Genomic DNA, 26230 nt, shown 5'->3' with positions numbered 1-26230 from the left:
AATCTTGTCAAACACGCTCGCCGGTTATGAGTAACTATTAATGCAACCTTTCTTCAGCATATCGCCTATTTGTACGATATATGTACGTCCGTCTAGGACAACCTCTATCGAATTCTCCCCCCATTTGCGCTCGATAAATCTTTTTCGTCATTCTTCTTTGATCCATTCTTTTGATCCAAGTGGCCAAACCGCATCAAAATCAAATTTAGATATTTAAAAACAAAATACACATCTACATATATAATAAATTACTTATTTTAACTTTCAAGAATAATTAGTACTTACGTCAATCTCAACGGCTTAACTAATAACTAAGAAATTTGGTATAAACGTACTTTATGGGTGGAGAAGAATACAAGCTACTTTTTATTCTTGTCAGTAAATATATCCCGGTCACGCGGACGAAGTCGCAAGAAAAAGCTAGTAAGTGAATAAATACAACATTTTAATCACTCATATATAACTTACTTTTTTTTTTTCAATAAGATACATAATCATACTATAATGAACTTGATAGTCTAGGGATGAACAGTAGAGTCCCTCTTAAAACATCACCAAGATCTAACTGCAGGTGCCAACTCGCCTGCCAAGCATGGCAACTACTGGCAAAATGCCCTAATAGGGGAAGGTCGATATTCAGCAATGAAGATAGACACGAATATACATATATATTGTATATAGGCCAAAAGTAATAATACAATAATTAACAAATTGCCTCCAATTTGCTAGAGTTTCTTCGGATGGTCACAGAGTGTTTGTGTTCAGAAATTTTGACTCTTATATTTTTTTCTAGTTAAGATAAATCTTTTTAACATTATTCCTTTTAATTATGTATTTTTTTATATATGTTATTGTATTGATACTTTCCTGGGCTACGTTCTGTATTGAGAGACTGTAAAGCTTATTCTGTCATAAAAAATTATATTCTTTTAAAGGATTATTTAAGTGAAGAATCTGAACATTTTCTCAGAGAAATGTCTAAAATTTTTAACCTCTTAAACGTTTCATGTCAATAAAGAAGGCTCAAAATTTTACCATATCAAAAAAATAATATTTCTTAGCGGGTAAAATAACGCAAAATAATTGATAAATATCAATATTTTTTAAACATTGGTTTCTGTATACTGCTCTTCAAACTAAGTTCACATCAAATTAAACATCACAAAACCTTGCTCCGGCGAATTGAGCTACATTATTGGCATACACGATATTACAATCATATATTTTCCCCACAGGAATGGAACGACTACAAATTAAAATGGAATCCAGATGACTACGGGGGAGTCGACACATTGCACGTGCCTTCCGAACACATATGGCTCCCAGACATCGTTCTTTATAACAAGTAAGTTACATACGTGACTCTATTTCAACAAAGAAATCTCAAACTCACTGATTTTAAGCTTTTAAAGTCTTAATTCAAAATGCGAAGACACGAGTACAGAGTTACAAGAATATTAGGTTTAGAAAATAAATGCGAGTATTATTTTTAATTTTATTGCGATACTTTGTTACGGGTGAAAATAAGTTTATGCGGAAAGAAAAATGGCTATTTCATTCATGACAAAATGAAACTTATACAGAAATAAAGAAGAAAGGAGAAGTAAAGTTCTTGAGTTGTCGCAAAAGCAGTGTACGATCCTCCATTAGATGGAATGACGACCTCAAATGCATTTCAGAAGGTCAGTGGATGCAGGTGGTCAATGATCGTTATTTACGGTAGTCTATGGGGGAGACCTATATTCAATAGTGGACAGATGGCAGCTGATATGATGATAATGATTAAATAGTGTAAATCGGTAATTGGTTTTAAGTACTAAAATAATACTACATTATTATAGTTTTTATGAACTGTGAATTTTGAAAAAAAAAATAAAGGATAATAACATTAATAACACATACTCGTAACTATCAATTTTAAAAAGATATTGTTTCCAAATTAACAAAGACACTACCCTGATACAGAATACAATCAACCAGAAAACGTCATTCATTTAAAGTCATTTAAAAATTTATTAAAAGAATTTTCTTTGTATTATCATTTATTACTTCTTTAGTAATAATTACTAAATTAGGATTAATTAGGAGTTTAATAAATTTTAACTAATCTTCCTAAATTTCTGATAAATAATAACCATATAGTCATATCGTCATAGTCGTAGAATACTGACGGATCTGACAAATATTACGTATAAAGATCCGTCGGTATTCTACGACTATGACGATATTATGAATATTTATTGCCCACTAACAAACATAAGTTACATGTTAGAGTAAAGATAGGTCAGAAATAGACAGGATTTATGATAAGACAAATTGGATATGTACAAAATATTTATATTAAAAAAAAAAATCTAACGTTTGAAATCCCCTAATAAAACCGTACTATAATATTACCTTTTCAATGACTAGTCGAACAGTTAAAAGAAGGTTTGTAACCCCCAATCGTCCACCCCAAACATTAATCTCACTCAAACTGTGTTTACTATGGAATCAATTTGAGAAACTTCCTCGGTGTCCCGCGTCCCGTCTCACTCGCAGTATCCCCCATTCCTTTCAATGTAACCTAACTTTTCTTTACAAACAGCCATAAACTCTTCTTCTATTAGGTGGTGGTCTTATCTCCTTATTTTCTGGGAGTTATCCCATTATTCTGCATTATCATGACGACTCGGCGAGAATATCGCGGTAACTTTAACCGAACACAAAATCTAAAGTTGAACTTCGTTCTTTTAGTTTTTTAGTTTAAATAAGATTTAGATATATTGGTAGTGAAACTTTTAAGAAATTATACGATGTCTTTACTCTAAATATAATTAATTAATTGTCTAATATTGATACTCGTTCTCAATTAGTCCTCTTCCAGTTATTGAATGGTAAATACTAAGAACATTTCATTTCACAGAAAAACGGCTTCTTCAGTCATGACTCGTGATCATTTTGAAAATAAATTATACCACCGAACAACAAGCTATTTCTTAGATACATTAAAATATTTGGAATACAGTTTAGTACTATACTACTGCCCACTCACTACTTCCTATGCCACTGTTAGGTTGACTGGAAGAAATCTCTTTTAGAGATATAAGTTCACCTTTGCTAACATTGTTATTAACTTTTTGTTATTACTGTATATTTTAGTGCAATAATATATATGTGCTTGGGTACCTCTGTCCCATTCATGTTTCTACCGTGAAGCAGTTGTGTTTGCATGGCTGTATTTCGCTTTGAAGAGTAGGATATTGGGATATGGCGTGAATTTACCGGGTACAGAGGAATAACACCTGAGTCCTCAGGAATGGCAACGCATAGGGGGTATCATGGGCGAAACAGTATACTCTGTTATGTCCATGGTACTGCTCATGTCTATAGGCGACGGTTAGCACTTTCCATCAGGTGGGCCGCCAGCTTGTTTGCCATTCTAAGTTGTATAAATAAAAATAAAAATATACAGAATCGTGTAACTGTCAATGCTAGATTTCAAAGATGCGATCGATAGAATCGCCTGATGATGGCACGTTTAATTTAGATATTAAGGTGAAACACGTGTTGCAATATGGATGTAAACTTAATACCTAACAATGGCAAATTGACACCCAAAAGAACGTCTAATGGTATACAGTTCCCCATAATAAATATTGCTGTTCTTGCTGATACTAATTGTAATAGAAATAAACAAAATAATAATAATCCAGTGACCAATATTATAGACTTCCTTAAGATAATACCTAATACGATAAAATGTTATTTTTGTCTCACAATATATCTACATGTATGGGGAAATATGAATAGTATAGCATTCAATCCATATAAATCTACATTAGGTACAGTCATTACTTTCCTGGCAGTGGTTCAAGACAATAAATCGATGGGCGTTCCGTACCAGGCCGCATTTCTATGAAAGACAAAAGCGTTTTTATTTGAATACCAGAAAGTACAATATAGAAAAAGTGAATTTGAAATTAAATTAAAAGAATATCGCGCTATAGTAATCACTATAGATGATTGGATACGATTTGTCATGAAATTAACTGCATTATAAATGAAATTGCTTACAATGAATTAATACTTATTATAATAATAATTAATTTAAGGTTTAATGGATACCACAGTATATTCTGTTATGCCCATGGTACTGTTCATGTCTATAGGTGACCGTTACTACTTTATAAACAGGTGAGCTGTCAGCTTGTCTGCCTATCTAAGTTACAAAAAAAAAGAAAAGGTATTTTAAGCCTATAAATAAAAATAGTAAATAATTATGATTTCACCGTGTCGGTCCCGACATAGAATGGGCCACCTTCCCGCGAGTGTCGTAAGAGTTGACTAAGGGAGGGCGAGGGATAGGCAGCAGCGGCCCTCTTAAAATATTTCTAAAAACCTAACTGCTTGTCAACCCGTCTGCCAAACGTGGCAACTACTAGCAAAACTCTCCTTATAGGGAATACTTATGTTCAGCAGTGGACAGTTAATGGCTGAAATAATAATAAAAAAAAATTAATGTTTTTTAATTAAATTTTATTTGCGTTAGACTGTTCTACAGAATCTTATGTTGGCCATATAGTATCATAACAGTTTAATTAAGTAAATTGAAAGCGTGCACAAATTTCAGTAACTATATTGAAGAATTTCTTTACGTGTTCTAGAATTTCTGTTAATTAAATTAACAACTAATGATAATAGCTAAAACATTGTTTTTCTATGTTACATGTGGACAAATATCGAAACAATACAGATAAATCTAATATTATTCAGTTTTTTTCTTCTTCTTACATCACAGACATCACATTAATTTTTTTTTATCAACTTAGAATGGCAAACAAGCTGACGGCCCACCTGATGGAAAGTGGTAACCATCGCCTATCGACATGAGCAGTACCATGGACATAACAGAGTATACTGTTTCGCCCATGATACCCCCCATGCGTTGCCATTCCTGAGGACTCAGGTGTTATTCACACATCACATTAAATACAGCAAAACCTAATCTATAAACATTTTGATTAAATATGTAGTTTAATTGTATTAAATTCTCGCTATGTCGTACCTCAGGAAATGAATTATCACCATCATATCGTAGTTAACATAACAGTCATAACAGTTGTTATGTGTCTATTGCTAAACATAGGCCTCCCCCATAGACTGCCATAAGAAACTGTCCCGAGCCACTTGAATTCGTTAACTCTCTGCAATGCATTTGAGGTCGTCTCGCCAACTCGTGAGAGACTGTTCTTTAATGCATTTACCTGTATGCGATTACCTTTCAAGAATCTTTCGTTTTCATCTAATATTGATTCTTTTAGCTAAGCAACTAGCCCATTGCCAATTTAGCTTGCTTATCTTTCGGACTATGTCAGTCACTTTAATTTTTCTGCGGATTTCATTCATCACTGATCATTTCTGATTCTATCATGTAAGGAGTTTTCTTGCATAGCTTTTTCCATAGTTTGCTGTTTGTGTAGTAACTTGTAAGTTTTTCGTAAGAAAAATCAATCATAATTATAGGTAATCCGCTGAAATACTGGCAGTGCTACTAAAAAGCAGCTCTTAGTACATAAATGATGGTAACAACACAATTTCAAAACGACGCGTACTCGCAACGTCGCCCATTATCGGTAGCAGCTCACCGCACTTATATGCATTAACGCCTCCAACCCCCACCTAGATGGCTTTTAGAGCTTACCCCTTTTGAAATATGGTTGATATTTAAATGGTAAATCTCTATCTAACTAGAGCAGAGAATGCGCCCGGAGTTGGCCAGGCGGAAGGACGGAAGATAAGTGCTGTCTTTAATCTAAATACCATAATAGTAGGTAAAGCGCCACGATAAACATTTTACAGTTAATTTGATCATCGACATTATAAAGTAACAATGGAATTCCTTAATGGTCACTAGGCTGGGTAGTTTATCTGTCTTTACCTTCATTAAACTGAAAGTGTATTTGAATTGATTGTCTTCCAATCGAATGAGGTACAATTATTAGAAATCATTTTACCAATTAGTCAATTAGTGGTAAATAAATTGGAGATGGTAGGGAATTCAGTCATTACTAGGAGTTAATAGAGAATTAATAGGAGATATTATTAAGAAATATATCCTACTGATTAAAAAAAATAAGTTATTGATTCAATATCATCAATCAATGCACATAATAAAATCGTATGTGGTCGCTGTCTGTACATGGAAGATATATAAGAAAAACTATTATAGGTGGGCTTTATGAACACAATTGGACCCAAAACAATGATTAGAATTTTCGTCTGTTTGTATTTAAATTTGTGCGCGCGACAACCAATTTAAATATGGTTCCCCCTAATGCTTTGTTTTCTCCATTTAAAATTAAACTTCTTTTTTTATACAACTTAGAATGTCAAACACGTCAGCTTGTTTGCCATTCCCCTCCACCCACCTGATTGCAAGTGGTAACCATCGCCTATAGACATGAGTAGTACCATGGACATAACAGAGTATACTGTTTCGCCCATGATACCCCCCATGCGTTGCCATTCCTGAGGATTTAGGTGTTATTCCTCTGTACCCTGTAAATTCACACCATATCACCCTTCAAACCGAAACACAGCCATGCAAATATAACTGCTTCACGGTTGAAAGACGAATGGTACAGAGGTACCCAAGCAAATGACTTTTGTACAAAGTCTTCCTCTGATAAAAATGTCTGTTTTATTTCAATCGATACATAAATTAAATAAAAAAGGTTATATCAATCTAAAGAATCACATATAAAATACTATAAAATAACAGATCAGTTGAATTGGCTGAAACTTACGAAGGTAGGTTATATATCCTATTTTGACTTATAGGATATTTTATATACCGATTCACGCGGACAGCGCCACGAGAAATGGTTAGTTTGTTAATATATCGCTTAACATGCAAAAATAAAAAACATAATTGCAAATTTCCTTTTAGTAGACTTTTAATGACTTAGTCAGAAAACTATTCTATAATCTATTAGAACCAAGCAAGAATAGATTATTTTCTAGTTAATATAAATTATTAATTATTATTATTATTAAAATTGTAAAATGTAACTCTTATATTTGAATAATAAAAAGAAAATAAACATATGAATAATAAATGTGGAAAGTACATGAAAATGTCACTTAAAATTTCTCTATACTCCTGACACAAAGTCAAACTACCCTCTTAGTGCTATAATATTCGTGGACATGGCAGTAATATTTTTAAATTTAAACAGATCCAGGTTACACTTTCGCGCACCTGCTTCCTCCTTAAAAGCTCCTCGAATATTTGGTGTTAACTTTATTTTTAATGGCACCACGTTAGCTTAATGGAAGTGAACGTGACCTATTTTGCGAGACAATTTTCATGAATGAGCACAAGTTGGTTATGACAAAGCTTTTACAAGCATCAACGTCGGAATTTTACAAGACTGTGATGCTTTCATGTTTTATTGCGTTAGTGTAAACATTTTTTCATATTATTTAGTTGAGTTATTTTGGTGTGAGCACTTTTTTAGTACAAAGGTAGTGTTACTATTTATTTTTATATATTTAATTTTTATTATTAAACTAGCTTCTTGCCCGCTACTTCGTATGTGCGCATTTCAGAACTAGGAAAACCAATATAATTTAGTATTTCTAAATGGCGTGCCGAGATAAAACATACACTTAAAAAACTTAAGATCTTTAAGTTAGACCGCATCCAATTTTACGCAGTAGTTTTTGCTTGATGTCATAATAAACAATTCTAACCGCTTACCATCAAGTGGGCCACATGCTTGTTTGCCACCAAGTCTCTATCAAATTTTTTTTGGGTTAATAAAAATTAGACAGAGAGACAGACAAAATATCTAAAAATTATCCGTAGATGCCAAAACATTTAATTTAATAATTTAATTACACAATAATTGGTTTTTAGGACCTTTCACATCAATTTTCTTAAGTACCTTCTATCTACAGATATTGTCTTATTTGAAACATTACCTAGTAAGATAACGATTGATAAATTGCACGAACTAAATAAATAGACAGACTTATTAAATATTTTATCATATAATTAAAACAAATAAGTACTACAAAATTAATTTTACTAGGTTTTGATTCAGTATAACCATCACAACAAATAGTAACTTCACTCTTGAATGTAAATCACTCTTCAAAATTTATAAGTATTTTTTTTTATACAACTTAGAATGGCAAACAAGCTGACGGCCCACCTGATGAAAAGTGGTAACCGTCCCCTATAGACATGAGCAGTACTATGGACATAACAGAGTATACTGTTTCACCCATGATACCCCCATGTGTTGCCATTCCTGAGGACTCAGGTGTTATTCCTCTGTACTCAGTAAATTCACGCCATATTCCACCCTTCAAACCGAAACACAGCCATGCAAACACAATTGCTTCACGGTTGAAACACAAATAGGACAGAGGTACCCAAACAATCGACTTTTGTACAAAGTCTCCCTCTGGTGATATTAATCAAACATTAGCCAAAAACTGGTTAATTCATTAGAATTATTTTAATTTCGCTACAATTAGTATGCGTGGGTCTGCCAAACATTTAAAGATTGACTACTATTACGTACATATCTGTCACGCCTGTCTCCCATTATGGTACTCAACTACTAGCCACACAATTTAATATATGTTTTGATTCCAAGTTTATCTTCTCGTGTATTGTATTTACATAACATTAGTGCCTCCTTATCCTGAAAATAAATACAAAATCCTGAATATAAATCCTGAATATAAAATCCTGAATACAATCCTGAATACAAAATCCTGAATATAAATACAATAAGCATATAAACCAATCAAAACGATTGGTTTATATGCTTATTGTAAAATATTTACTTTAATTATTTATTAGCTTTGATATTAGCCACAATTACTGTTTATATCAATCTAATATCAATGTAACCACGTGTCAAAGCATAAATGATTACATTCAGATAATTATTAGAACATAAGCCATACTACTGCTGAACTATAGTATCTCTATCTGTAATTACATCCTATTATGTTTCTATATCGCCATGTCGGACCCGGCATAGAATAGGCCACCCCTTCCTTTCCCGTTAGTACCATAAGAGACGACTAAGGGAGCTTACGATAGAGGGATGGGCAGCAGCGTGCCTCTTAAAATATTTTTAAAAGCCTAAATGTTATACATATTTGTATACATGAGGTGTGGTTAGAAGTTTCAATTCATACTAAATGTCAAGAGCTATGTATATATTAAATAGTTAAATTTTTGGCAACACAAATTATATGTATATAAAGTAGGATTTTAAATTAGCTGATCTCTTTAACTTTACCTGGACACATCGAGAATTACTTGATAAAATATATATAAATATATATAATTAATAAAATAATAAATTGTTTATAATTATAATTAATAAATTGTTTAATTAAAACCAATAATTAAGGAAAATAATTAATTCTTAATATAGAAAATTCTAAATTTTAAATTCCATTTATTAATAGAATATGTATTATCAAGTCAATAAATGTAATTATTCATCCACAGTGCGGACGGTAATTACGAGGTGACAATCATGACAAAAGCAATTCTACATCATGATGGGAAGGTAGTGTGGAAACCGCCCGCCATCTACAAATCCTTCTGCGAGATTGACGTGGAGTATTTTCCTTTTGATGAGCAAACCTGTTTCATGAAGTTCGGATCTTGGAGCTACGATGGGTACACGGTAAGTGACTATGTGACGATTTATCATTGTTTGTTAAATCCCTATCTCAATATCTAAGTTTTTATATTTGGAACATTTAAAAATTCGCTTCGTGATTAGAAGAATTCGTAAAACAACGTCCAATAAACTACATCAGAGAAAGACGCAAAGTGCAACACGCAAGTTTCTTGCTCGTTCTTCTTGTGATGAGACAGCTTTCCGAACGAGCGGTAGATTAAAAAAAATGTAATGACTTTTCAAAAGTGCTTCAATGTAAGTTTATTTGAATAAATGATTTCTATTCTATTCTATTCTATTCTATTCTCAGAATCAGATGCCTTCAAACAGCGACACCTTCACACGAGTAGTAATAGTAATATTGTTTATCTCTCTGATCTTTCTGATTTAGTCCTGACTTTTTCTGGACTTCATCGTAAAGTATTCAATATAATCTTTTTACACACATACATATATAATTTGAGTATATTGTATGATTTCCCTAAAGAAGTTTAAAAATTTACTGTAATTTTATCAATAGAATATTAATAAATAAATACAAAAATAGGAAATAACATTACAATTTTAACTGTAAAACTAACCGGATCGATTAAAGGTCCCGAAAAAGATAGTCCCGAAACTAGTCGAGCATTCACGACTAAAATACACCTAAAGTAATACGGTTAATTTTACAGTCAAAATATAATAGGTACCTATGACAGTTTTAACAATAAAGTTACAATTTATAAACAAAATTACAAAAATGAACAATAAAATTAAAATCGTGGTACATCCTAGTATTCAGCAAAACATAATAATAGCTTAGTTTGTCTTTGATGAAATCGGATACTTTAAAATTACATTCTATTAAATAAACAAATCCAATTAAATTAATGATAAAATAGACACTAAAGTAAAACTGAAAATTATGAAATAAAATAAAAAATTAAACATTTCAACGAATAACAATTCAGACATAAATATTATTGCAGAAAACGCTTAGAGGCGGGATGTAATCGAAATTCCACATTACAAAAGCCTTTTCCCAATATCTACCAAGTGAAATATTTCGGGTCGCAATAAATAATATGGACAATGAGATATTCGAAGCAATAGACGGGAGTGATAAAAAGTTTCCCAAGCAGTTTACAGCAATAGGCTTTGAAGAAGACAGCTATACACCGATACTAGGAAGCTAATAAATCAGTGCGGTTCTTTGCACATAAATAAAGACGCAACCTTAGTCTGCACCTTAAATCGTTTATATTAAGGCTCACTTGGGATTCGTAACTATCTATCTCAGTCACATCCTTACCGTTAGTCGAGACAACAGCAACTTGATTCTAAAAAACAAAGTTTTAATATTTAATTTCCATCTACATCTTTATTTAAAGACAGCTTAATTTCTTTATACAAGTTAATTTAAAGTTCAATTTGCTTAAAATAATACCAGCCAATATTATTCGATTAACAAGAAATACAATATTGCCATTTCCTGCTAATTATATAGGCAGTTACTTACTAAGAGTTTGCAGATTTTATAGTTTGTACCATAGTGCAAGAGTGATTTATAAGGTTTTAAAGATATAACGTAGTAATCCAAAATTCTACTGCTTTTTGATATTTTGTAAAATTAAGATCGTTTTGTATCCTTTAATGTTTATTTTGTTAAAACATATAACATCAAACTTTATTTCAAATTTATAGATACAGAGCACTTAAAATATATTTATTTCGTTTTGATAATTTTCTAAGCGATTGATTTCAAACTAATTACAGAAATTACAACATAATTACGATTACGAATATATATCATTACTTTTTTTATTTATTATTATACATCATTCTTTCATAACATCATCATGTACTTCAGAAATCTGTTCAGAGTACAAATGACCTTGCATGCTTAATTAATTTAAATAAAAACAGTAATTTGTCTAGCAACCTAGCATAATTAATCCAAATAACAACAAGTAAAAATTAATTTTATAAGGGATAATAATAATCTACCACAGAGCAAACCACTAACAGCGCTCTTTTACGAGTGCGATGAACAAGTTTCCAAGCACATTTTAGAGAGATCAACAACACCTATCACCTCGCCACTAGTCTGGGCAATATAATTAGACCACTTGTTTATACGATGCAAAATTTTATGAATAAATAACCACTCATTTGTTTGTTGGCGTTGTTTATCTCCGAATTTAATATAAACTTCAGAGTAAATCTTTATCAGGCTGTACCTCATACAATGTTTATTGAATAAGCGTCCCATGAATAACAAAGTACCTAAACCGATACTAATATAATAATAATAATATGACGTTCCTGGTACATCTACAGGTTAACATAATATTACAAACAGATTACCAGACAAATTACATTTATACAAAAAACATAGCACACAGTTATGCACTTGGCTTAGGCCCGTGTACACCTGTAAAACCGGTTTTAAGCCGAGATATCGTAAATTTAAATTAAAAATAATAATAATAATAATAATAATAATAATAATAATAAAATTTATTGCCATTCTTCACAAATTATAATGTACATAAATTAATTAATCAATATATTGTCCATTAATCGTATGCGCCTGGCAATAGGTACAAACTCAGCTTTTGCTGGACTGATGTTCGTTCAGCGCTGATTTTCAGTTTGCACCTACACGGGGCACCGTTTCATTATCAAATATATATATTGATGTAGATATTACATAAAAAATAAAAGAAAACAATACAAAAACTAAAATAAACAAGTATAAAAACAAAACAAATTATAAAGAGGAAAGGTTTGATTGTTTGTTCGTAATGAATTAACTCGAACAGTAATTAACCAAATTTAAAAAAAAAATCACCTATAAAAAGCTACTATACTTCTATTCAAGACTGTTGGAACTTTTCATCACTTTGTGAGCTTGTTTGCGTTTTAAAATTGTATAAATACGAGTATTTATTAGATTCGTTACTTATTCAAGGTTAGGTAATAATTTTGTTTTGTTATTTCATACAAAATTATATATTTTGTTATTTACTCGAATGACTCTGTAATGAATCAGAAAAAACAAAGGAAATATTTATCTAATTATTTTTTTGCAGGTGGACTTGAGGCACTTAAAACAGACACCAGATTCGGACCACATAGGAATGGGCATCGATTTATCTGAATACTATATATCAGTTGAATGGGACATAATGCGCGTTCCAGCTACGAGAAATGAAAAGTTCTACTCATGCTGTGAAGAACCATACCCTGACATTATTTTCAATCTCACTCTTAGAAGAAAAACCCTCTTCTACACAGTCAACCTTATCATTCCTTGTGTTGGAATCTCTTTTTTGTCAGTCCTTGTATTCTACTTGCCATCAGATTCCGGCGAAAAGATCTCACTCTGCATCTCCATTCTTTTGTCTTTAACTGTATTCTTCTTACTGTTAGCAGAAATTATCCCACCGACATCGCTGACGGTGCCGCTGCTGGGAAAATATTTGTTATTTACTATGATGCTAGTTACATTATCAGTAGTTGTCACTATCGTGGTGCTAAACGTAAATTTTAGGTCCCCAGTCACCCACCACATGGCCCCGTGGGTGCGCAAAGTCTTTATAGATTTTTTACCCAAAATATTGTGTATACAAAGGCCAGAGAAACCGCCCGACGATGACGATAACGATAAACCGACTGAGGTGAGATATATTGGATTAATAATACATCAACAACATAATAGAAATAAGAACCAAACATGGAACTACTCATATTTCCGTTAAACATCATTAATCGTATAACAAAACATGACGTTTATTCCAAATTGGCACATTTATACAAACGAACTGATAGCGTTTTAATTAAATTTGTAAAATAAAAGCCTTCACAAATAAAGTCTTCAGTGGGGATTCCTTTTAAAACGAAAAAACAACGCGCCGCCTTTCCTCGTTCAGTTTCCTTCATTCAAAACATTTTCCATCGGAGAGAATTCAATACAAACAGAACGCTATTACAGTGAAGTTGAAGCCGCCCTCAACAATAACCATTTTAATTGTCCTCAGTCGCGATACTCTTCTGGGAAACGCTCCTTTCAGCGATATTCTAAATCCATTGTACTCTGTGTGTATCGCGAAAATATCGCTTCCAGCCCAATTTCATTCCATTTCGATTTTCCTTTATTACTCAACGCCGGCGGGCTTAACGAGCACGAGCGGCCCCCGTTATTTATGTTCCCCTGGCGGCTGCGGACGGATCGCGCGATATACGAGCCAGTAGACGCCCGAAACCGAAACCTCCACTTCGGCCTAATTGTGTGCCGGCTTAAGCTGCGTGTCGATACACTGCCCTCGCGAAATGCCAATTGACGTTTTAATCTCTCTGTATTTCAGCGTACGGCAATATTAGCTTTTGAATTTGATTGTAGCTAGTTTAATTGTAACAGAAAGAGTAATTTCTATTAGAATTTATCAATGTTATTCATAAACCTCTGTGGTTTTTTAATGTTATTAATATTTTAAGGTCCTCACGGATGTCTTCGGTGGAGATGACATGGATGGAAAGTTTAAGGAATGGGGTTGCGAGGAATATGAACTTCCAGGTATGCCCCCTTCTCCGCCACCTCCGCCGGGGGGCGACGATGAACTATTTTCTCCATCCCCGGGATCCCCATGTCGATTGGACTTAGACGACGGTAGCCCATCTCTAGAGAAACCCTACGTGAGAGAGATGGAAAAGACTATAGAAGGTTCCAGATTTATTGCTCAGCATGTCAAAAATAAAGATAAGTTTGAAAGTGTAAGTTGCATTGCTTTTTTTTCTTTTATATTATTTTATGTTTTTTATCGAGCTAATGTGTTGTATTTGTTTTAGGTGGAGGATGATTGGAAATATGTAGCGATGGTATTAGACAGAATATTTCTGTTCGCATTTACGATAGCTTGCGTCCTGGGGACGGCGCTCATTATATTTAGAGCGCCAACCTTTTACGACAATAGCAAACCAATCGACATCCTATATTCAAAAATTGCGAAGAAGAAATTGGAGTTGCTCAAAATGGGCTCTATAGGAGACCCGGGTCTCTGAAATTCGTCTCACGTCTTCGGCCACCCGCCGCCGAAGACGTTCTGGGAGCTCATCGTTATGTGGTGGCATGGATGATCCATGTAAAGCTCCCAGTTGGGAACTGCTAGGCGAGGACATGTTTTTGTGCTCAGTGTGGTGCCAAGCGCCAGGTGCGCTATAGGACGTGTGAACGCCATAAGCGTAGCCAAAGCCGTCTTTTTATAATAGAAACTCGAACTCGAGACTGTGTCCGTCGATAGTGGAAGCCAGAACAAGGCAACCTGAAGACAACCGTTTTTTGTTATTGTCGGATCCTCCGCAACTATTTTTATAATTAGAAATGCTGTATTGACCGTTTATACTTTAAACAAATGCATATTTTGTATGTTTTCATCAAATACTTTCTTTTCCTGAATTATTTATCAACAGCGCACAAAGATTGTACAGTGTATCTTTAGGAGTTTGTATTATTTCTTGTAATGTGACAAAATCTATTTCATTTGAAATGATAGGTAACAAATGTTATGTACTAACAGTTACTTACCTATAAATATTTACTTCGAATAAATCGAGCTCAATTTCATAATGTTTAAGTATTGTAAATTGGTACTATTCAATCTAACGTCGATTAGCATCAAACATTATTATAATAGTTTTGTGCAAACGTCCTCTATGAGAGCCGGACATTCTAGATGTATTTAAATAATGGTGATGTAATTTTGAATTATACATTTAGTATTTGATAAACTACGTACTCGCGTAAAAATCATAAGGACAATATCGATAATATGACGAATGGTAATAATTCCCCTGTAGTTGTAATGAAGTTATAAGAAATTGTAGATATTTTTAGGTTTATAAGTCTAGTCATCAGTAATGTGAAAGAAACACTTATCATAATGCCAAAATAGTTTATAGAGTCACGTCGCGACGGTGATATTATTTGACTAGATATATTTGTGAAACACAATTGACTGCCAATTGTAAATTACATTTTTATAAAGTCGATATTCTTAGATAGTTCGGTAACTTGTTTTATTAGATTTTTTAAACGGTGTGCCAAATCTGCCAGCAGTAAACAATATAGTTCCCGATGATAGCCAAAGTATACTGGAGTTCTGTTAGTGTTTTATATACTTGATATTCGATACATTGTTTTAGATTTCGCTTAAAATTATATTGATTCTAACATAATCATAAGATACCAAACGAATGCTTGCCCAAGAGTAACGACTGAAAGATCTCACACTAAAACGCTTAATTTTGTATGCGCCTATTGCAAAGGAAGAGGCGTATCGTATTTCTTCCGTATGATTAATAATAACAGTAATTTCACTAATAAATCCTAGAGTACAGGGTAAATTTAGTACACAAGTTTCTTCTCCTGATTTATATTCTCACATATTTTCACCGATTGTAAAGTCTTTTACTCACTTATCGGCACTTAACCATTCACATTTTAGATAAGATCATTGTTGAGGTTTGTGACCTAGTCTGTAACGATTTAGGTAACCATATATTTATTTGTACCTAGATTAGATTCAATATTTAGACACCTATTTCATTTTGGTTACACTTAAGTGTTACATTGTTCACGTTTCTATAAATAGTTTGTTTAGTAGTTCGTACGTTTGAATATTATTTCAAACACTTCACGCATCATAAGCGTTTTTACCTCACTTCGACCCATTTTATAGGGTATTGTAGCAGTCTAACGTAATAAAAAAAAAATATTTCGAGCCGCGTATTTGATATGTCAAAGTAACTCATGATAATGTTTATTAGATAAAAATTACTTAGATAAATCAGTAAATTATGAAATCCACAGCGAGCAGATAGGAAAACAGGGATGGTTATATTGAAAATAAATCAAATTGTTTTGTGTGATTCGTCTTCATATATATAAGTGTTATTGGATGTGTATAGCTGTTTGTGTCTGATAAATGCATACACTGGGCTAGTATAGTTTAGATGATACGTAAACGTAGTTTAACATACGTTAATACGGTCTAATGTGTTAGACGAAGTTGTGAAAAGCTCGCTAAAGGTTGAAACTAAAATGTTAGCTCCGTCTCTGGGAAACTACTCGTATTTGGACTTCGTTTAGTAAGGCTCTAATTATATCAGGTCCTTCAATGGAATTTTGATGGAATTGTGTATAACTGAATGATTGCTAATAATTAATTTTCTAATAAGGATTCACAGACACGTCGATTATTGGAAGTAGGAATGTGCTATTGCACGCACCGAAACACACCAATTTAGTGTTATTGATAACTATTATCTTTAAAGGCTAGTTAAGTCCACAGGCTTCCCACATTGTTTCGTGGTCATCTGAACTTTTATTGTAGATATTTGCTAGAAAATGGACGGGTCTGTTGTTATTTTTATATGACTGCAAATGATAATAGATTTTCTAATAACACCATAGGATTAATGGTTGTTTAGGAATGAGTGTTACGGTTAACATTATTATTAGCCGGGGTGATTGATTGGGATGTTAAAAATAAGCTGAATTGAATAAAAATATATATTGTAAATATCTCTATTGAGGAGAGTCTGAAATATGGAGCTAAGATTAGTATTGTAATAACTGTGGATTTTAATACCTATACCTAGGCAATATCAATAAACCTGTCTCAATAAAGGCAACGTAGTACTTGTAAAAGGCCAGGAAGTGTTTTATACAATTAAAATATATTCCTAAGTTCTAAAACAGGACGAGCTAAGCCGATACAACGAGTAATGACCCTAAAGATTTGTAGTGTGTATGAAATTTGATAAACATGAAAATAATTTACCAGCTCTTACAACTTATTCTTTTACCAACACCAATTCTGAAATTTGTATGACCGAATTAAAATTACTTCGTGATATGTTTTCTTATATAATTGTTGCTTACGTCTCAAAGACATACACAATAAGGTTTATTATTACTACTTCACTTGTTTTAGAAATTGTTATTTCGTTATTAATATTTAATGGTTTCTCATTAATTAATGTTGTTAATAAAATGTACGTTTCGTCTAAATGTCTATGTAATGATTCGGGTGATAAACGGGTAAGCAGCAGTAGTGATTATCGTATATCTGAACGGTAGATAGGTAATAAATTTAATAAACTGAACAAGCTAGGTCAACACTCGTCAATAAGTAAATTAAATGGGTACTTGTATTAATTGTAAGTGGTATTAAAATTAGCTTCTCAGTGTTTTTTAGAGTTAGTCGACGAATGGGTCAGCTCAAAAACGCGGTGTCAGATAAATTTGTTACTATACGAATAACAAACAGTATATCTTTATTTTTTTTTTTTATAATTAAAGAATTAATTTCAGTAAAGCTTGCTTTTGTTTAATATCAATCATTTCGTACATTCATTTTATTTTCCCGATATACATTTTTTACAGAAGTTAACATTATTTAATTGAAAAATATTATTTTTACAGAATCTATTAGTAAATGACCATTAATTTATTTGTAATATTTATATTTATGTGCTAATAAAGATTTATGTATAATTTTCTTTCAGTTCAGTTTTCTTTGAAAAAAAATCTCCATCCTCAACTTTAAAGGAACGATACTCAGTCAAGGCAATATAATATTGAAAAGAAGTTAATTCGAGTTTGGTATTCAGGGTTGTCGCATAATATATTTAAAATCTAGTTTCTCTCTTCACTGAGTATCGTATGCTTGAGGACAATTGATTAGTATGATCAAACGCAATTTATTTAGTTTTTATATTAAACAGTGTCTATATGTTTAATATTGATCGATATTACGTTAGTTTATCTTCGAAATAGATCAAAGTATATGTTAACAAGTTTGTCTGCATCGGGTTGTGGAGTTGCAAACTCATAGTCAGCTATCACATGGCTGTCAATAATTTTAAGGAATCAACTTAACCGAAATGTTGACATGTAAATATAGCAGATCAACATAGAAATTTAAATAATATTATAATTGACAAGTTATTTTTCTACATTCCTTTCACAGTACCTTTAGCGCTAACGTAGCATTGTAGAGTGGACGTAGTAATATATAATATTATGTTAACACGTTTATTTCTAGATATATAATATTCTAATACAAAATGTCATACAGCAATAAATTTTCCGATCATGTATAATTTATTTCATATTGTCATATATTTATTTATTTATAATCGTTAATTGTACGAATAACTTTAAAGCTTGCTTTGACATCAAAGTCGGTATTAAAACAGATAATCCGTGACGCTTTATAATTAGGTTCATTCGAAATCTAGAATTTCGTATAGCTATTTATTCGATAACACCTTTATATTTGCTTTATTGCACGTTATATTTTGTTTACCTTCCTTCCTTTTTCAATGTTATCTCACTTTTATATCTACATAATATTAAATACTCTATATACCATATTATAAATATCTATGTAAGTTAGGCGTATTTGCATGTTTAATCGAACGTCTTCCAAAGTGACGTATGTTATAATTTCTCATATTATCATTTATCTTTACGCATAAAATATTTATATCAATAATTCTAATGTATCTACTTCTTTTGAAGATTTCTTCATGATTAATACCATAGCTTTCTTTGTTCGATGCAAATAAATTATCAGTTCTGTTTTTATATAAAAAAAAAATAGTTACTCATAATAATATACATAATAGATTAAAATGTACTTAATAAGTAGTCGAAACCACACGAAATTTGCGTTGAGCTTCCAACACGATTAGATGTAAATACAGAAATAATAAACCATTTTCAATCTATATTAACACTCTTACTTCTTTCACGGAATATAATTTACTAGTGTATGTGAGTTGTGTGTCTTTTTATCTTGCTTTTTAGAGCGATTTATGAGAATTTCCGTACTGGAATCGCAGTATCCTTCTTTGAACGTCCCAGTAGGCTCATTTGGTTCGCCATGAGATTTTGCGAATGTTCCTTCCCTTTGTAAATGTTAGCTTTGATCTCACCGATTAATTTGTTGTAGACTTTCTGTGTGCCTTATTTTATTAGTCTTTAAATCTGCGTTGTCATTATTATAATCTCCAATTTGATGTAAAGGTTGTTGTGCATTAAACAAAATTAGACAAGAACAACTAGATGGCGCTGGAATCGAGACATGTGTTTTCGTTGATTATTTTTTAATAATTTAAAGTAAAATTACTAAATTGACAAGTGATTTTTACTATTATGTATGAATAATAAGTCACAACTAATATGCGATCTTTTCCTGAATATTAGAATACATACAATTGCATATTTCTTGCTACTATGTGTTTTTTTTAAGTTGTACAATACAAGAGAATAAGAATATGATGATGAATTATGACTATGTCAGTAAAAAATAAATAAAACCTCACGCCAATTTAGAAATTTTGTCTCAAATTGTATTTAATTACAAAATAATTAAAAAAGCCATGAATCTCGATTCTAGCGCCATCTAGTATTTCATGTCCAAATTTGTTATTGATCAACCATTTTAAGTGAAATCTTTTAATGTAATATGGTGTAAAAAACGCAACGCCATGTATGTTTTGATTTAAAATGGCATTAATACTTTGTCGTAAGTTAAAATTTTTGAAATTAACGCGGTTGATTGTTACACATTATTTGAATTATAGTCGCAACGGCATACTGTATAGGTTAAGGTTGTACGTTCGAAATTTTTGTCTGTCGTTATTAATATTAATGTAAATGTCCTCTACTAGTAATATTAAATTTTTCAGTTGGTTATGATATTTTTTTCACCTTTCTAGTCACGAGTAACGGTGTTTGCTGTGTACAAATTGAAGATGTCTATTACCTGATTAAACCCTATGAAATTCTTGTTTTAATACCTCGTTCTGATGATTTAAATCCCTTTTTATATTTTTTTAAATTGTTTCCTTTTAATACGTATTAATGTTATATCTTATAAATTTTAGATCGAAATATAATTTCGGATAAAAGTTCAATGAATTCGATTATATTTGAGTATTATTTTTAATAATTAACTTTATTTTATTTAAACGACATAGTTATTGCTTATGTCCAATGTTCGTGATCCTTACCTAATTATTGTTTTAAAGTAAGTATTATTTTTACCTAAGTTCCGCTCTCTGAAAATGGAGGTAAATATAAACAAGGAAATAAACGCACAAAGCTCATAGAAAATAAAATAAAATAATTATAACAAAAAAAAAAATAATAATACAATTCTACGAGTTCAATCTTCTTGACGTCTACAATTTTTACACGCGCAAACAGACAGCTGAAAGTGACATTTGCAAACGAACACCACACTAATGATACAAAATATAGTTAATAGATAGTACACGAGAGTGGATTCCTAATTTATTTTAATATAAGATACTTAATATAACATAATACAATAATAGATTTCTACGGGATTTCAATGGTCACTTAATAGGATTAGCTTAGAGCCAAATATTACAATTGTCGAAGTCGTTTGTATCACAAAATTATGAACATTGCCACTGAATAATATTTTAAGGTTTATGCACTATGCTATATATATATATATATATATATATATATATATACATATACAAATAAATATGTTCGTACGATAAGTTCTAAGTCATAATAGCTCAATAATATACGGAACTCTATGAAATTGTATAATAAATATATAATAGTAAGCAATTATAATAATACATTAGGTGAATGGAAAGTTATGAGTAAGGAACGCGAAATAATATACTTAATGAGTAATTTAGGTGTACGATTTATAATTAAGTCCCATTTTGTAATGTTAAAATTAATTAAAAATCAAAAAATCAGCACTAACACGTACTATTATGAATACACTCATAACTTCTTACTGCTAATATTGAAATGTATTATAAATATGAACTATAAATATTAAATGTTATGCGTTAATAATATTATATGGGTTTTATTTAATAAAATTTTATTCATACATGTTTTATTTTAATATATTAATATAATAATAATAAAAGGAACTTTATGAAATTTATATAGTTACAGAACTAAAAATAAATACATGCAGCGACTTAATACAAACAGTAAATTATTCGTAAGTATCATATATATACATACATATATCTATACTACCAAAAATGGTAAGACACAGAATAAAATTACCAAAGACAATTGTTTGAAATTTGTTTGCAGTAACCTTAATTTAGGTATTCATATATATATAGTCTATGACTTAACTCATTAAACGTCTAAATATTATCACTTCCAAAATGGTGAGCTTCTGAAATTATTATTTTGTATATATAGTAATTATTATATTTTTGTACACCACAATAAGAGATTGAACATTTAGATGTTCACTATGAAAAAACGACGCATCCCAAAAAACGGTCAATTAATAATCGACTAATCAATTTTTGGGATTTTTTTTAACACTTGCTGCTTTATCTAGACTCCTATGATCTATGATATCAGAAACATTTACTTCTTTCAATGCTAACAAAATTTTTGAACTATCCAAAATTACTGCTAAATAAAGCCCACGGGTGTGTCGCAGGGTTCAATTTTGGGGCCGGTGCATTGTAATATCCTTGTGCCCAGTCTACTAAAGACATCGGACACTTATAAGTTTCACAGTTTTCTAGAAGTGCACCGAGACGATGCGCTGCATCGTATATAGCATGCTCCACAGGTTCCTCGGGTAACACCTTTGTGACAGGCAAGCTGAAAAATAAAGAATAATAAACGAAATAATTTATGACTATCTAATTTGACAGTAACTCTTAACAGACGATACTTATTACGTTTAAGATTATACAGTAAAATATATCTGAAATAAATAAATCCTTAATAATATCTAGTCTAGGGAAGTCTAAAAGTTGTACCAGTGACGGAAAAGCGAAGTACCTAATAGAATGTCTTGGTATGGTCATGTCATGCGCAAAAATAAAAGCCATGTTCTAAAGAAAGAGTTAAGTATAAAAGTGGATGGATTTAAAGGAGACGCCCGAAGTAAAAAGTGGATAGACTATGTGAAAAATGATATGCATAAAAGAGGAGTGAGCCCGGAAATGATAGCTAATAGGGATTTGTGGAAAATTAAGGCATATTACGATGACCTCAAATAAATGGAAAAAGGCAAAGGAATGTTAGCATATCGGTAGTATCAGAAAAACACTATTCTACAAATTGTTGAAGAAAGCCTTAATAAAGCTTTATTCCCGCTACATCATACACATGTATTTACTACTTGAAGACTAATAGAAAAACCAGTAAAATACATTACTCCTAGATGAGATTTATATCTAGATTTTAAAAGCAAAGGTTTATAAGGATAGATGGATGTTTGTTACTCTTTCACGCAAAAATATTTGGCCAATGAAATTATAGGTTATAAAGGCCTCAGGAATGATAAAAAAAGCATGAAAGGTGTCATAAACGACATTGTACATTTTGTTATTTTCATAATACTGTTCATGTATATATAGGCGACGGTTACTATTTTTCATCAGGTAGATCGTCGGCTTCTTTGCCATTCTAATTTGTATAAAAACTATTGAATAGACTTTAATAAAATTTGGTACATGAGTAAGTTATATTCTAACTAAGCACATAGGATACTTCATGTAGTGATTCACACGAGTAAAGTCGCGAGATACTGCTAGTTATACTTATAATAGTAGTAGATACAGTTTCTAGATCTATAGGAGACCTAAAATACAAACGATTATTGAATATGAATTATACAGCCACTGCACGTATTGAACGTACTGCAACCAACAGAAGGTGAAATAACATATAACCGCTCCAACACCAAGGATAACAAGCTGGGCTGATTACCTAACTCGAAGAACCGACAACTGAAGGAGAAGGAAGTCTTGAGTGACAACCCCGTAAAGGTATGGTAAACACAGTGTAGAACGACCCCCACTAGATGGAGTAACACCCTCGAATGCATTGAAGGAAGTCAGTGGATGTAAGTTGTTCAGTATCGTTCCTTATGACAGTCTCTGAGAGAGGCTTACATTTAGCATTGGGCAAATAATGGTTAAAATAATGATGATGATAATGATAAATACCCAAGATCACCAAAACTAATACATTTTAAGAGTTTATGTTGCTACTTACGTGAATAAAGTCCTAAATATTTCTTCGATCATGTTGTTACCATGAGGAACAATACGCTGAGTGGTCTCACAAAGAGTCTTCAAAATACACTGTCGTCCATTGTAGCCCATACTGTAATTTAATAAAAATATTATAAGCTAGCAACCCAACCCGGCTTCGTGTCGGGTAGATGGAATTTTCGATAATAATACATAGACTATATTACTCAATGATAATTAAGTAGTTTTTGAGTTTATCCATTTCAAACAAACAATCAAATCTTTTTTCGTCATAATATTACTTAGATAAAATATAACCCTGCAATAAAAAGTTTTATTAGATATTTAAGGCATTTTTAAATAAGGGAGTTTAAACGATATTCTACTTTCTACTTCATCCTACGAGAACTATTATTGTAAATATGAAAGTTTATCAAAATGTATGTTTGATGCTTAAACGGCTGAAGGGATTTCAATAAAATTGGCACATGTCTAGATTATATCCTAATTTAATACATAGGATCATTTTTGTATTGATGCATGTGGCAAAATTACAAGGGTATTTAGTTGGTTAATAAACTACAATAACATTTAAAAATAATTACTTATCCAAAATACTCTCAATCTTGCTATATAGTTCTCTTCTACTCCGTCTCTGTGCTACTGGTTTTTTTAGTCTGTACTTCTTGTGATAAAAACTTAATGTTTCTGTTGCATTTGGTAGTTCATACGCGATGCCCCAATTGAGACCAAACGTGAAAGTGCCTGGGGCAGTAGATGGCGCTGGTTGGCCTATCACACCTACTGTCATGCAAGCAGCGCACTGGAAATGAAAAATAGTCAAATATAAAAATAAGTATTAGGTCCACGAGTCAGGTTTTTGTTAATGTGACTAGAATAAAGAAGTAAACTACGTCTTTCTCTCCACCAAAAACTATGTATAAAAATTTCATATTGATTGGTGTTTTTATAGATTGTGGAAATATTGTATAACGGTAAACCTGCCTGCGTTATTCATACGCTAACGAAGTATGATTGGGATTATAGATGAAGACAATATCAGGGCAATGACTTATAGTCATGAATTCTCCAGAAATCAAACAATCTAGTGACTTAGTAGTAGTCGAGCTAACTTACAATATTGCTAGTAAGATTGTTAGCAATATGGCTGATAGTAGCCACAATTTAGTTCATAGCCCATAGATGATTGATGAACCATAAACATCTTAAGAAGTAAGAAACAAACAAGTTAGATTTCATATTTTTAATATTGTTTGTGGAAAAGTTTAAGATGTGCAGCACCCATTGATGGAATGTGATAGGAACCGAAGGGAAAGGGGAACATTTTTAAAAACATTTAATATTAATAAATTTGATATGGGTATTGTTCAGAGCATAATGCATGCTCCTACTACCAAAATTGCTTTGTGCTTAAATAAATTAGTAAGTAGTATTGTTAAGTTATAATTATAATAGTAGATAACTTGTTTAGATTTTATGGGATTGACATGTTAAAAAACAAAAATCCCAAATTTTACGTAGATTAAAAATATATATATTAGTAAAACTAAAGCTTAGATTGACGAAGAAAAAAAGTAAAGGAAAGAGTACTTTTAATCCACGCTATTAGGTTGAAAATAAAATAAAAACTTACAGAGAAACTGGAACCTTCAGGAAATGTCACATATCGTCTTTTACGGGATAAAATTCGCTCAGTCTTTCCAATGCCGTCCGTGAAACTAAATCCTATATGACAGGCCACTAGTAAAAATAAAAAACTTAAATTCGATGTCATCTCTAATGCTAAAACTAAAACTACAGATTCGATTAAATGAATATTTTTTTTACAAACGAAATCGTTCTATAGATTTTATCAAATTTATATGACACGTAACAAATTTTTACGACTAAAATGTTTGCCAGATGAGACAGACTGATCGTAGAATCTAGTTTGACCACAAAACTGTGCCAAGCCAGCTAACGGGAGAGGAAATTGTCACATTTCTCGAAAGGGTGTGAACAAATTTAGAGGTGTTAACAGACTCGAATCGGTGCTGCGTGAGGCCCTGCCGTAATTAGGGTCATAAGTGTAACCAGTTTGTAGAACCAATTGCTGTAGTTATATCTGTCGCCTCGATACCTTTTTAAAAGACTTCCAAACGAAAGAGGTTTAATGCATCTGATTTTTTTTCTTTATTGTTTAAAAATATGTTACACGACTATATTCAGTTCTATTCAAGATTAGTACACGAACCGATTTTCAGAATTGTTTGAACGATTAATAGAGTTGATTTATTTGTTGGTCCTATATTTATTTTATGGTGTTTGAAGCAGCCATGTTTCTTTGCGGTGCAAAAAAACTGCCCGTTGCAAACCTAAGCTCGCTCGGGCCAAATTTTTAAACAAACACATGATTCCACATTCTAAATCCAAATATAAACCAAGTAAGGTATTTATGAAAC

The 26230-nt window shown here is 31.8% G+C and overlaps 2 protein-coding genes across 3 annotated transcripts in view; one reads left to right on the top strand and one right to left on the bottom strand.

Annotated features, from left to right (window-relative positions):
* LOC113510733 (acetylcholine receptor subunit alpha-like 1) overlaps nt 1-21575 on the top strand; it is a 366334-nt gene extending 344759 nt beyond the window's left edge. For both annotated transcript variants that reach the window (XM_026894245.3, XM_031907139.2), the window contains 5 exons: nt 1236-1345; nt 9524-9704; nt 12779-13366; nt 14184-14459; nt 14535-21575. In XM_026894245.3, the coding sequence (XP_026750046.1) occupies nt 1236-1345; nt 9524-9704; nt 12779-13366; nt 14184-14459; nt 14535-14747 (1368 nt within the window). In that variant the 3' untranslated portion in view covers nt 14748-21575. The remainder of the gene's footprint in view (nt 1-1235; nt 1346-9523; nt 9705-12778; nt 13367-14183; nt 14460-14534) is intronic.
* Nucleotides 21576-21638: 63 nt separating this feature from the next.
* Nucleotides 21639-25705, bottom strand: LOC113510836 (uncharacterized). Its single transcript, XM_026894371.3, has 4 exons — nt 25423-25705; nt 24374-24591; nt 23791-23901; nt 21639-22386 (listed from the first exon to the last, which is right to left on the bottom strand). Exons 1-4 carry the CDS (start codon nt 25561-25563, stop codon nt 22176-22178), a joined length of 681 nt encoding a protein of 226 aa, XP_026750172.2. The 5' UTR covers nt 25564-25705; the 3' UTR covers nt 21639-22175.
* Nucleotides 25706-26230: the final 525 nt, after the last annotated feature.

This window comes from Galleria mellonella, unplaced genomic scaffold (genome assembly GCF_026898425.1).
Source record: "Galleria mellonella isolate WM207_F2 unplaced genomic scaffold, CSIRO_AGI_GalMel_v1 utg32, whole genome shotgun sequence".
In the NCBI taxonomy this organism is placed as follows: domain Eukaryota; kingdom Metazoa; phylum Arthropoda; class Insecta; order Lepidoptera; family Pyralidae; genus Galleria; species Galleria mellonella.
The sequence above is the reverse complement of the archived record's forward strand: the minus strand, read 5'-3'. Positions and strand labels throughout refer to the sequence as shown.

Excerpts from the sequence above, each read along its gene's own strand:
- LOC113510836 (XM_026894371.3), bottom strand. The coding sequence starts at position 25,563 with ATGACATCGAATTTAAGTTTTTTATTTTTACTAGTGGCCTGTCATATA. Across the intron at positions 24,592-25,422 it reads CTGAAGGTTCCAGTTTCTCT|TGCGCTGCTTGCATGACAGT; the intron begins GTAAGTTTTTAT and ends TTTCATTTCCAG. Across the intron at positions 22,387-23,790 it reads ATATTTAGGACTTTATTCAC|CTTGCCTGTCACAAAGGTGT; the intron begins GTAAGTAGCAAC and ends TTTATTTTTCAG.